Genomic DNA, 12554 nt, shown 5'->3' with positions numbered 1-12554 from the left:
GGATGGTGCCAAGAACATGAAGAAGCTAAGCTTTGCGCTTTTTGAGCTTGAATTAGAAGAGAGAGAGCAAGACACTCTACATGCTGTCCTGAAGAGAATCAGAATTAAATGATTTGTGATGCTAATTAGATCTAAAGTGTCTTAAGTTCAATTATCAAATGTCCGTGACAGATCTCTTGGCTCATAGTAGTTGCTTCCTGCGCTCCCTCAACAGTGGCAGCTGAATCGATCTTGAGAAGTGGTACTAAATCAGAGGATCATAGGATTGTTTTTACTCACTGATACTCTGATATCAGCCACATAAAGTAGAACCAAAATGCTTTAGAAAATAGAACAGAGGCTGAATAGACAGATTTTTTTTAACTGAAAAATAGTTTTATAAATACAACCATTTGGTTAGTGTATTTTATTTGATGGCATGTGGATGCAGTCCTAGAAAAATGACCATCATCTGCCACTCATTTGGCTCTTTGTTGTTGTGTGTTGTTTTGTTGCAGTTCTTGAAGTGGTAGAACACCGATTAAAACAACACTGCATTTCAAGGAACCTAGGAGAGAAGCTTCATAAATTAACTAAAATAGAATTTAAAATCATTTGTAGTGTGATTTGTAAAGTGATAAGTCTAGATTTTCAAGAGAATATCTTGTCAAGGTAAACAAGTAGCCACTTTTTTGAGGCATTCAGGGTGCCTCACAGTGGTAGGAGGTGTATGCTCCAAATCTTTTAAAAATAAGCTGTATAATTTGGAAAATCTGATCTTTGCTGTGAATGCCAAAACTTTAGAAAACCTGGTTGAGTCTGAGAATGTTGTCTGCACGGAATGCAATGTATCATATTAATAAGGTGTCTGAAATCTAATTTGTTCTGATTTGACCTAGCTCAGCGTCTTTCTTCATATGGAGATAAAGGTGTTGCCCATTCTGCACTGAGGGCTGAGAACCTGTCAAAAATCTGTAAAACTTGTCATGTAATCTTGGGCTGTTAAGCATCTTCCTTCCTTAGTATGTAATAACTTATGCAACTTGACTATTTTTATTAATGTACTAGGAACTGTATAAGGTACAGCTTTAAATATTTTGAAATACGCAAGGTATGCATCACTGTCATTAATCCACGCAGAACACTGTGTCATCTCGCTTTCAAGGTCAGGCTGTGCAGTTACGGCAGTCATGATATGTTCTTGTTGATGGATGTATTGGGTAATTCATTTTTAATTACTGTGGATTTTTCTTTCTTTGTAGGTTGATGAGTCCAACTGTGATGCTGAAATACTTTCCTTGCTCCTCAATGCAAAGTTAGTGGTAAAATGCATATCCACGGCTTTCTATCCTCACCTTATTGACCACTTACTGGCTAAACAGGATGAAGGAGGCTGGGATGTCGAGGAAATAGCAAAGCAGCTGAAAGAAGCAGGGTTCATTGCAGAGGCAGGGTCCCTCCTGATGTCTCATAGAGGGACTCATCCTGCACTCAGGACTTTTAATACCGCCCTCCAGGCTATTCAGCATTGGATCTAAAAATGCTGGAATTATTCATTTGTCTGCCTTTTGCCTGGAGGCTTTCTATAAAAGAGAGAAATTGTTGTTCTAGTGAAATAATGACATTTGTTATTCCTACCTACATTTTGTGGAATATGCTAACAGCACATTAACAGTGGATTCCTATGTACTTCTAATTGTTTAGAAAAAATGTGTTGGTTCAGACAGTATCATTCTGTTATATGGCTAGCCAATTACTGAATCTGATAAAAGCTTTCAGACTGGAGAAAACTGTTAAGTGATTACCCTCTGTGACATGGAAATGAAACATCACTGATCTGGCAGGTTGTATCCAATTTGTCTCAATTTCTGTAACTAATTTACTCTTGTCATAATGTAAAATATATAATTATAAAGTTATATGGAGCAAGAAATCAAAATGAAAAGTTATTTCTGAGAATTTCAAAATCTTAAAATTCGGTATTGTGCAGTGTTATTATCTCTGCTTTTGTTTGCAATAAGTAAAATATTTTGCATTTATTGTAGCCTCTCTTTTTTTTACCTTGTCTAGACATGCATATTTTCTTCATCTAACCACTTTTTCTGAGATTCCTGTCTCTCCTCAGTAGTGCTTATTCATAAGGACAAGCTGATTTTTTCTGTACTTTGAAAGTGTTCTTGTCTTTGAGGTATTTTTCTCTACAGTTTGGGAAATCTCATCTCAAATCCTCAAAATTTGTTGACACCTTTTGAATACACACTTTCAAAGTATTTCAGGTTTATTTTTCCTGAGATCTGAAAAATTATGTAATGCATTTTTATTTACAAATTACTCGTTTTTTTAATATGGCAAAATATTCATTTCAGTTTTTCTGAGTTTCTTAACAAGAGGAATGTCTGTTCATTACCCACTGCCTGTTTTACCAGAAGGTTTTGATGTTTTCATGTGTTTGTAGGATTTTACTGTTAAAATTAATGCATAAATCTGTCACCCAATTTTGTGTTACAACCTAATTTGGATGCAATTCTGCAATAATGCACAGAAACATTGATCAAGATAGGATAATTCAAGTTGGAATTCCTTGATTCACCTTGATCAAAACAGAGTCTGCTGTAAGGGCAGGTGAGGTTGCTCAGTTTTTCCAGTCAGGTCTTGAAGACATCCAGGTTGTTCTCTGGGCAACCTGTCCCACTCCTTGGCTGTCCTCATGATGCAGAACTTTTTCTTTGTATCCAACTGGAACCTTCCTGATAACCTTCTTGTAGGCACTGGAATGCTGCTATGGCTATTCACACACCCAAGAAGCCTTTTCTTCTCAAAAAAAAAAAAAAAAAAAAAAAAAAATCAAATGAACAAAAACTTCCAGTGCAGTGACTGCAGTTCATAGGTTGCTTAGATGGACATATTATGCCTCCAGTACAGATACTGTGCTGGTGACTGGTTCTGCTAACACTGATCAAAATTTGGTATGGCTGCAATACTATGCCAGTATATTTTACTGTTTCCAGGCCAAGTTTTCATATGGCACGGAGATATTCAGATGCCATGAATTGAAGCCATCAGCCATCTCAGTACTAGACTTCCAGTACCTGGCTGCCTAAAGCTTGCCTGGTCTCCTTCGATGTTGACCTTATCTGACATTCAGCTTTAAGAACCTGAGCATCTCCATACTCAGTGCTGTGGAAGCATTTATACTGTGGCAAACGGGACTATATAAACATGCAATGTCAGCTCAGGTTTGGCCACTAATAAACAAACTCTCTTGGATCCTGGAACACTGTACAGGAGATCCTAGTGGCATTACAGGGATCCAGTGCGTGTGTGCTTGCTCTGTGTTTCAGCAATAACTCTTGTCTGAGCGTTCTGTTGTTTGGGATAGCCAGGCACTTCATTATGCAAGATAATAACAAGCTGACTCTATTAAGGCAGTAGTTTCTCCATCTTACCTTCTTTATAAAATCTACATTTCTTTATAAATGTCAGCTTGATTTATAAGAAGGGGGTAAAAGTTGGTTAAGAGCTTAAAGTAGCTATTTTATAACAACTTTGTGTTACTGAGTTCTTTCCTAGGCTTCAGGATATAGAAACAGAAAAGAAGATTTGTAGAAAAAAAATGGCTCTTATTTGCATCATCTTTGACTTGGAGTCTTTTGTTGATTGTGAAAATCGTTCATATGTTCATAACCTTACTTCCCACCTTACTTAGGATTTTTAATATGATTTTAGTAATGCTTTACTTCTTTGGATTGTTAACGTGTTCCTTTGCATTTGTTGGTCAGCCGTCCTTCAGTGTTTTAAGGAAAGTTGTATCGTCCCTGTACGATATATACGTCGCATTCAAATTTATGTCATCCAAGTATGTGGCTTTAATTCTGTTCTCTGATGCTAACAGTCCCAAGAACCCCAGACTAATTTCTGGATCAGATTTGAATTGCTATCTGAAGGGAAAGCAAACTATATCAGAATTGCAGAGAAAGCAAAAGAAGAACTTACAAAATGAAAGATAACAAGCAAACAAACTGTAAAGCATAACTCCAGCAAGAAAATCTTTGATTATTCTGTAAAGGATATTTATGAGGCTTTTCTTTTCTGTTTTGTCTGCATGTCTTGTCAAATGAGTCAGTATGTTCTTTGCTAGATATTTTGACCAGTCTCATCCAGGATCATGTAAAGTTTGTGTTTAGTGTCACTTTAGAGCTGAGCTGTAGATAAAGCTCTAACGAGTGTTATTGATTTTCTGTCCATGTTCTGTTTTGCTGGCATTACAAATCCGAGATAAATGCTTTCCTTCCAGCCAGGTCCACTCCTGTTTTATTCTGTACTCAAAACTTTTCATCAGTAAGGAACAGTTTTCTAGTTTAGAACAGTTTCATACATCCAAAATAATTAGCTTGTTTTAGTACATCTTCCACAGAATATTTGAGTGTGAACAGACGCTTGTATTGAGGAAAGAAGAGGCACTTAGCAAGTGTAAGTGTATCACAACCTTTTAGCATCTTCTGTATGATAGAATATACTGGTTTATATTTCAAACTCTTGGAGTGGTTAAGGTACACTAGCAAATGCCATTGTGGAGGTGGTGGTGTTCTTATAGGTTAAGAAACTCACCTTGAATATTAGTACTACTACTAAGTCTCCCCCCCCCCCAAAAAAAAAAAATACAGAACTAGCACTTGAGGTGGTTCAGTTTTATCAATTCATTTGATTTGCAGTCATGATCTGTTCAGAATACAGCAAGATCTGAGCTGGTTTTTTTACCCAAAACAAGTGCAGGTTCTGGAGATGCTTGCACTCCCAGATTTAGGTGAATAAAGAGTTTAGTTTTGCCTCCAGGAGCAATGATCGCTAGGGCAATTAATCATTTTTTGTCTGAAAAAGACTGACACTATTTGTATCTTTAAAAAGCTTTTTGTTGCCTTGTAAATGCACCAAAGCAGCAAAATGTATCACATTTCTTTTAGACAAGTAGAACTAGAGATTAAAGAAGAAAGATCATAACTCATAATTCCCTTCTCTGCTGGGAATCATGAGTGGAGAGAGTGTGTCACTACAAACAGATGCAGAGTAGATGCTTTTGTATTTAAACATGAAAATGATGCAATTCAGTGAGTGTGGTAACTACATATGATTCTGAACTTTTCCTTGTATAATGATTCATGATTTCTTCTGTGATTTATTGCTTCTTTCATTTTGTGCTGCCAAAAGATACGAAGAGGATGGCCATAGAATATGGATGCCTTCATCATAGGGGTAAAAACTGCTGTTCTTGCAAAAATACAATCATTTCTCAAACTTGTTTTCCATTCATTTACCTCTACTACTCTTATCCCTTGCAAATACAGCAACCTGACCTGGTACTCTGTGCAAGGTTAAATTTTGTTAAATCACATATGGGCAGTAACCATACATAAGCAGTAACAGTGCCTGTTGCCACAAAACAGGATGCCTTGGGCCATTTGCTCCTGAGAAGGTTAGTGCTGGTGAGGTACCACCCTGCTGACTGTTCTCCTGAAGAACATATTGCATATGCAGAAGTGCAGGATGACAGCAGACCAAATAAGAACTGAAGATTGTACCTCCTTCTGTCTGGCAGCAGATGAGTACTGAACAAGAAAGGTCTAGCGGAGAGCAAATCAAAGATAGGGCATCATCAAAATAGCCACAACAATCAATATAAGGGGAAAAGGGCAAGGATTTTGCCAGGGTTATATTTCACTGCAAAACACATAGCATGTAACATCTAACATTGTACTGGTTTATCATACTGGATGATAGACTGGTAGACTCTGAAGGAAGGGAGTGAACACAAAACTAGAAGGTTCCATAAAGACCTCTACTGTTGTTCATCCAGTCTTCATCCTTACTCGAGAGCTTGTTTTTATCAGCGTGCTTTGATGCCTTTAATGCCCTCTTGTAGGTATAGAAAACAATAAACTTGTCTCTTCAGCAACTGCCTGAAATTACAAAATAGCTATGAATGAGCATTTTGCCAAAGATAAGACATTTATAAATTTAAAAGTAGAAGAGTAGGTAAAGTTCAGAGCTGGCCAGAAACTGGCTCTTCCTATTTGCTTGGTTATTGTATCTGTTAATCTAGCTCCATTCTCCACAAAAGCTTCGTGCCTACAACTTTCCTGTGTTGCTCCCCAGCAATGCTAGTTGCACTGGGTGGGGATGGAGTCCTGAGTGACAGTGGGTTTGTTTTTGTTTTTTTAAATCAATTAGAGCTAAGAATTTACAGGAAAAAATCCCCTTTGGAAACCTCTTTGACCGCTGTGACATTCAGAAACCTGAAAATCTTATTTAAGTTTTCTTCCCATGGTTATAAATTTTCTCTGACACTTTTCCTCACTTGCTTTGAGACTGGATAACTAAGGGGATGGCCTGAGCTAATGACTATGCTGTGGGGACAGAGGAGAGTATTGTTCCTTATTGACTCAACCTTCATAGCCTGCACTAAGCTGTGCAAACAGACAATAAAGTCTGAAGTTATGTCCAGCTGAGGGATGGTTACACCTAATGATCTGGTCAATGTTTCTACCTAAAAATAGAGGCTGCACTTCCTGAAGCTGCCTAGGAGTTGATGGCAGAGACATAACAGCTGCTCTGTTGCACATCTACTTCATTACCACACACTCAGCTTTTTGTATCACTTATCAATACCTAATATATGAAGACTAGTAACATTTTGTAATTTGTGTTAATTGAAGAAGCCTTTAGGAATTGATGTGTCCAATTTTTTCACTGGTCAGCTCCAGCAAAGCTGAATATTCAACTGAGATTCATTCTTCTGAAAATATGAAATGTTAAATGATTCCTGAGAGCAGCTGGTGAAAGCCATCCTTTTTTTCAAGGCACAAAGGCAGTAATAAATTAGATCTGGTACACTATTTATATATAAAAAAGAGAGAAACAATTAGTGGTAATTTCTAAGGAATTAAGATTTAATGGTGGAAGTCAGTATATTAAAAATGCTAATATAAATATATAATTACATTAAAATTGAATTGTCATATTTAACTTTTATTCCTTTCCCTTTGGAATCAATATCTTCTGCTGAACTTTGCTGACACCTTGTCAATGAGTGTCCTAATCTCACAGGCTTCCCTTGCTTACAAGGCAAAATAACAGCGAAACTAGCTTCATGCAGAGCTCTGATTTATAGTACAATGTCCTTTGCAACAGATACAGAAAACTGCATGGCAGCCCTTTTCTGCAAGAATCTCTGTCTACATAATGTGCATGTAAAATATTTATTGTAATGAGCAAAGCAGATGTATGCTGTTTAAAAATAAAAAGTAATGCTTGAAAACAAATAAGCAGAAGGAGTTTAGTCTAAGTGAGAGAACAATACAGAACACAAACTGCAGATGAAACTGGGGGGTGATTTTAATTAATCTGGTGGTACCATCTGCGCTGGTTCTGGCAGTAGAGGAAGAAAACAAACAACAGTGTGCAACTTTCAGTAGGTGACATATAGGCAATATTCTGTATAATGTCAGAAGGGGAATGATAGTGCAATTTAAGGTCCAATCCTACAAGTGCATCTTCTGTGACTTGTTCCATCCACTTAAGCATTTAATTAATGTTTGCCGTAGTGTTGCTTTAAATATTATTTATAGTAAAGACATTGCGAAGAAAAATGTATCAAAAGCTAACCAGGGCAAGTTTGAACTTCGGAGGTTATAAGCATTACAGCATTATCCTTAACAAAAGTTGAACCGTGTTCTTCTTTAAGATGCAACTTTTCCTTTTCTGGCACTTTCTTGCCATACAGATTGCCATACATAACTGTAGGAAAAACTGAAAGTGATTGTGAGTTGTGGCTTCTCGTATTGAATAGTGTCCAGTTTGCAAAGATTCAAGAGGTTTCAAAATTTAAGTCTTGGGTTGTTTTTAGCTTCAAATTCAGGTATAATCTATTATCTCTTCATTAACTCGATAGATCTCCAGAGGAAGGAAACTCTAAGATTTATATATATATGTGTGTGTGTATATATAAATATATATATATAAAAAAAAGTGAGGTGGTTAATTTCCTCTTGTTCTAATGACAGACAAGCAACTGATGTGATCACACGAAACAGATTAGACTTTGGTTGCGGGATTTTCCATAGCACCTATTCGTAGTGGTATTTATACAAAATCCTTCAGGTTTTCAAATTTGCATTCCATCTGAAGGGCTGGTGATTAGCTACGAGCAGACCTTAACTGTGAACTGTTACATGCTTGATATGAAATCATATATACATATATGATCCCTGGCACAAAATATTTACATTTTGCAGAAAAGGAAAGGTGTTTAGAGAAAATAAAGGCCTTTGCATTGTGATAACATGCATCTTATCTGCATAGATTTTCTCAGCATCTGCTTGGCCTAACCAACAAGTATCATACCAAGCTGGAGATATCTTTTACATTTTTCCATCCAGCCCCCCAAATGGATTTGTTTCTTTCTCCAACTTTATTTAATGGTTCGTAGCTCAAACAAAAGTTTGGTTTTATATGCCAATTAGCAGGGAAGACCACAGACCAGGGAGGATAGACTACACCTCATTAAATGCAAGTGCTGTGCTTATGCCCTGGATCTGGGCAATCTGACTCTCCTCTTTTTTGAAGAAAATGAAGAAACATCTGTGATTGTTTTAAATGTACATCTTCTTAGAAATGAACAGGAAGTTTTCTCAGAAGTTCTGTTTTCAATGACTTTTTGGAGGAGATGTGGAAAATAAGCTCCTTTAGTGTTTCTGAGATTTCAGTAAATGTCAAGCAACATTTTATCTGGCACTTATTTTTACCTTTGATATTTTATTATACTATGTGTTGCTCTTTGTCTGGCTTGAGGGAGAGAGAGGGAAAGATTTTTTTTTAACTCATGATATCAGTATGTAGAAGTCTTATTGAAGCCATCAGTCCTTTCTGAAGCAAGAAAGAGTAGTTCTTTTTCTTCTTAGCATTCCATATACATCATTCATGTATAAATTTTGCAGTATTGAATAAAGAAAGTGGAAAGAGAAACAACTTTTGCACTTAGCACTTCACTAACTGCAGGAGCTTTCTAACACAATGAGTTTGCATCTAATTCTATGAAATACTAATAAAAACTTTTTACTTGCCCCAATGAAGCCTCTAAAAATAGTTGATAATTTTGCTAAACTTTCTGTACAGCAAGATCCTGCTTTGAGTATGGTGAGTTCCTATTAACTTAAAGAAATTTGTTTCTCTGTAATCTAAGCTAAAGTGTTAGAGGAGCGAGGAGAGAGAGCACAGGTCCTGCTTATACTGAAGTCTTGGTTTCAACTTCATTGTAGACTGAGGCCCTTAAAGACTTAAAGACTTTTATATCCACAGAAGAGTACAAGCAGCAGCAGCTCAATCTGTTAAACTTGTCCCAAAAGGAAACTGTCTCACCAATTTGTCTCAACAATTAATTTACTTAGGAAGATTTCCTTTCATCACCATTTTACCTATTACAACAGCTAGTTTCAGCTTCTGATTTTTCTTATGCTTCAATAATTGCAGATTACATCTGCAGGTGAGCAGAAGTCAACGAACTGGATTTTGTAATCCTAAAATCACCTCAGCACAATCACTTTAGCTCTTCCTAAATTCAAATTCAAATCTATAAAGGCTTAACCAGAGGAACATTTGTTGATAAAGCAGTATGAGAATAATGAGGGAAAGAGAGGTGTAATTAAAGGTATAACCTTTAAGATAAGTTTGAATAGTTACAGCCTCCAGTGTTTACAGAGCTGCCACTGGAGACTGCTGAGGAGAGTGTGTGGAAGATGATGGTAAACAGCCAACATTGAAGTCCTACTCTACTGATGAGATTGGCTTAACCTTAGACCTGAGAGCTTTTCCCTCTATTAGAGACTAATATTTAGCTTCGTTGTGGAAAAGAGTGTTTTGCGGAGTTTTGATGCCAAGAATACTGGCTTTGCATTCACGGAGCTGGCAGTCTTTCCTGCTCTTAAGAGTTACAAATCAGTTTGCATTGTTTAATACTTTTGTAACTTTGAGGTGTTGATGTTGCAGGATGAAATGTCCCTTGTTTGTTTTTGCAAAGCAGAATGGCTAGGGTAGGCAGCCGTAAAGAATAGTTAATCATTTGTATTGTGAACTATAAAAAGTGAACTGTGGGGCAGATGAAGAAGTTTATGGTTGCTTGTGCTCTTGCAGCCTGTCGAGATTTATCCTCGCTGGCTTGGAGAACTGTGACACTTCTTACAATCCCTCAAGGCTATACAGTCATAGCTTGTGTTATTTCCAGAAATTTAGCAATTGGAAGTAAGTTAGAGCCTTTATATCAAAAATACTACTGTAAGTTTATTAATGTATTTTTGGTAGTCACTTTTTGAAACATCCCTCTGTAGAGCAACTTGATGCTTGGCCAACTGACTATTTTCTTTTAAAACAGCCATTAGGAAATGTACTCTCAACCACACTGCGGCCGCTCTCTCCAAAGCTGTACCAGAACAGGCCTTTTGGCTCCTCTTTACAAGCAAAAGAGATGATGGTGATACAAGTGCATCAGAATATGGGATATGTAAATTGCACAGATATCCTTGTGAATAGCAAAAATAATCTCTTGTAGAGATATTTAGAATAAAATAGCAGAAAAGCGCTTTGAACCCACTGCCATGAATTGTGTTCTAAAGCATGTTTGTGAATCCTCTATGACTGGACCTGTGAGAATACTGTGAAATAATCTCTGTCAATAATTAGGTGATGCTACACAGATGCTTTAGCTCTGTGCTTTGATTTGGCTGTGATCTCTTTCTAAGTCCACATGGTGCTTTTTCTTAACCTGTGTGAAGTGATAAAGCTTGTCCAGCTCTCTGTATATAGCTTACCAGTGTTAGAAAAGCTGAGTTAAACCTCATTCTCTTGAAAAGGTGGGCATAGCACTCACTCTTCCTACAGGACCAGTGTCCACTGTTCCACCAAGACCATCTCTCTCCCTGAAGCCTTGAGCTGCAACTGAAGAAGTGTTGAGCAGGGGCTGCCCAGCAAAGGGGCAGGCTGCAGACAGAACTTTCCAAGAGAAAGTTTCCCAGATAAGGGATCCTCAGCTAAGGCTCAGCCCAGCCCTAGGGTAGACTAATGGTTAAGAGGAGCTCAGAGTTAAGAGATGGACAAAGCCTAGAGCTCCAGTAATATTGGGGCTCAAAGGGGCATCCAAGGAAAAGTGTTGTTTTCAACTGGACCAGCATTGTGAATCCTTGCACAGAGGATCAGCTTAGGTTGGGAGTAAGGTTTGGGTTAGGAGAGAGACAAAGCCTAGAGCAACAGCTGGAGTCAGAGGTGCTTCTAAGGATTTATGCAGTAAAAAGTGTTCCCTCTGATATCTTGTTTGTTTGGACCACTGATGGAGGTCCTTGGCTAGGTCTCAGTAAGCACAGGCTTTGTGCTAGGGTTGGGAGAGAGACAAAGCTTAGAGCTCCAGTCATACTGGGGTCAAAGAGGCTACAAAAGGAAGGTGCAATGCATTTGCAAATGAATTCACCCTGAGAACATTTTCATCTGGGCTTGAGATAGAGGTCCCTGGATGAGGCTTAGCCTGTGCCTTGGTCTCCACTGAAGGCTTAGGGTCAGGAGAGAGACAAAGCCCAGTATTTCAGATGGAGAGGGGTTGAGAAGGAATTGCCCAAGGAAGGTGTAGGCTGTAAAAAAGAATTCTTCTCCTAGAGCTTCTTTTGGGCCACTGGTGTTGGCACATCGGTTCAAACTTAATCCCACACTAGCATGATTAGACTGCTTCTGGCCTGGCTGGTTTCCCAAAGTGTAGGCAGAGAGGATGTGTGATTGTCTGCCTGCGCTGTGTACATATGTCTTTTTAGTACCATTTGCCATCACCTGTAACACCAGAAATCCTAATAGCCTTCCCTTAGGTTTCATCGCATGTCTGGCTTTAAAACCATGTATTCTGTATAATTTTGTATCTTGTGCATTGGAAGGCAGTTTGAATCATGTATTCCTGGTATCAAAACAGACATCTTGGTCTTCAAGTTCCAAATCTTACTGTAGATCCGAGTCTGTCTTAAAATCTCTTCTAAAAGTGATTGAGCTCCATGCACTGTATTTATCTAATGTTTGTTTCAGAACAAACCTTGAGCAATTCTATGAACATTCTAATTTTTAGTTTAAATACATCGCTGGGTAGCTCACACTCATTTTTTCATTTTGAAATACAACTCCGTAGCCTGTTAAGTTATGTGATAAAATGATGAGCACAAAGGAGCACGGAGAGAAAATAGCAGGTAAGGGAACCTGAATAACACCCTGCCCCAACTACACCGAGGCCCATAATGGGAGAGGACTCATCTCCTCAAGCACAGAATAGTGCTTAGAGGACCGAATAGTGGCAGGGAACCCAAATTACCTACTCAGAGGGATGGGCACCCAATCCAGCTCTTCCTGTCCTCTTGTAGGCATTAGTATAAAGACTTACCTCTAATAGAGAGTAAATTTACTCTGGAGAGATTTATTAGAAAAATATGATACTGAATATATGATTCCAAGTTCTAGTCTTGTCAGATTTTGGCAAGATAGCATATAAATCGCCTTGACTT

At 37.9% G+C, this 12554-nt stretch overlaps 1 protein-coding gene across 1 annotated transcript in view; it reads left to right on the top strand.

Annotated features, from left to right (window-relative positions):
* Positions 1-2019, top strand: part of NBAS (NBAS subunit of NRZ tethering complex) — a 180774-nt gene extending 178755 nt beyond the window's left edge. Inside the window, exon 52 of the mRNA XM_062573114.1 lies at positions 1242-2019. Within this exon, the coding sequence (XP_062429098.1) occupies positions 1242-1517 (276 nt within the window). The 3' untranslated portion in view covers positions 1518-2019. The remainder of the gene's footprint in view (positions 1-1241) is intronic.
* Positions 2020-12554: the final 10535 nt, after the last annotated feature.

This window comes from Rhea pennata, chromosome 3 (genome assembly GCF_028389875.1).
Source record: "Rhea pennata isolate bPtePen1 chromosome 3, bPtePen1.pri, whole genome shotgun sequence".
NCBI classification, from domain to species: domain Eukaryota; kingdom Metazoa; phylum Chordata; class Aves; order Rheiformes; family Rheidae; genus Rhea; species Rhea pennata.
The sequence above is the reverse complement of the archived record's forward strand: the minus strand, read 5'-3'. Positions and strand labels throughout refer to the sequence as shown.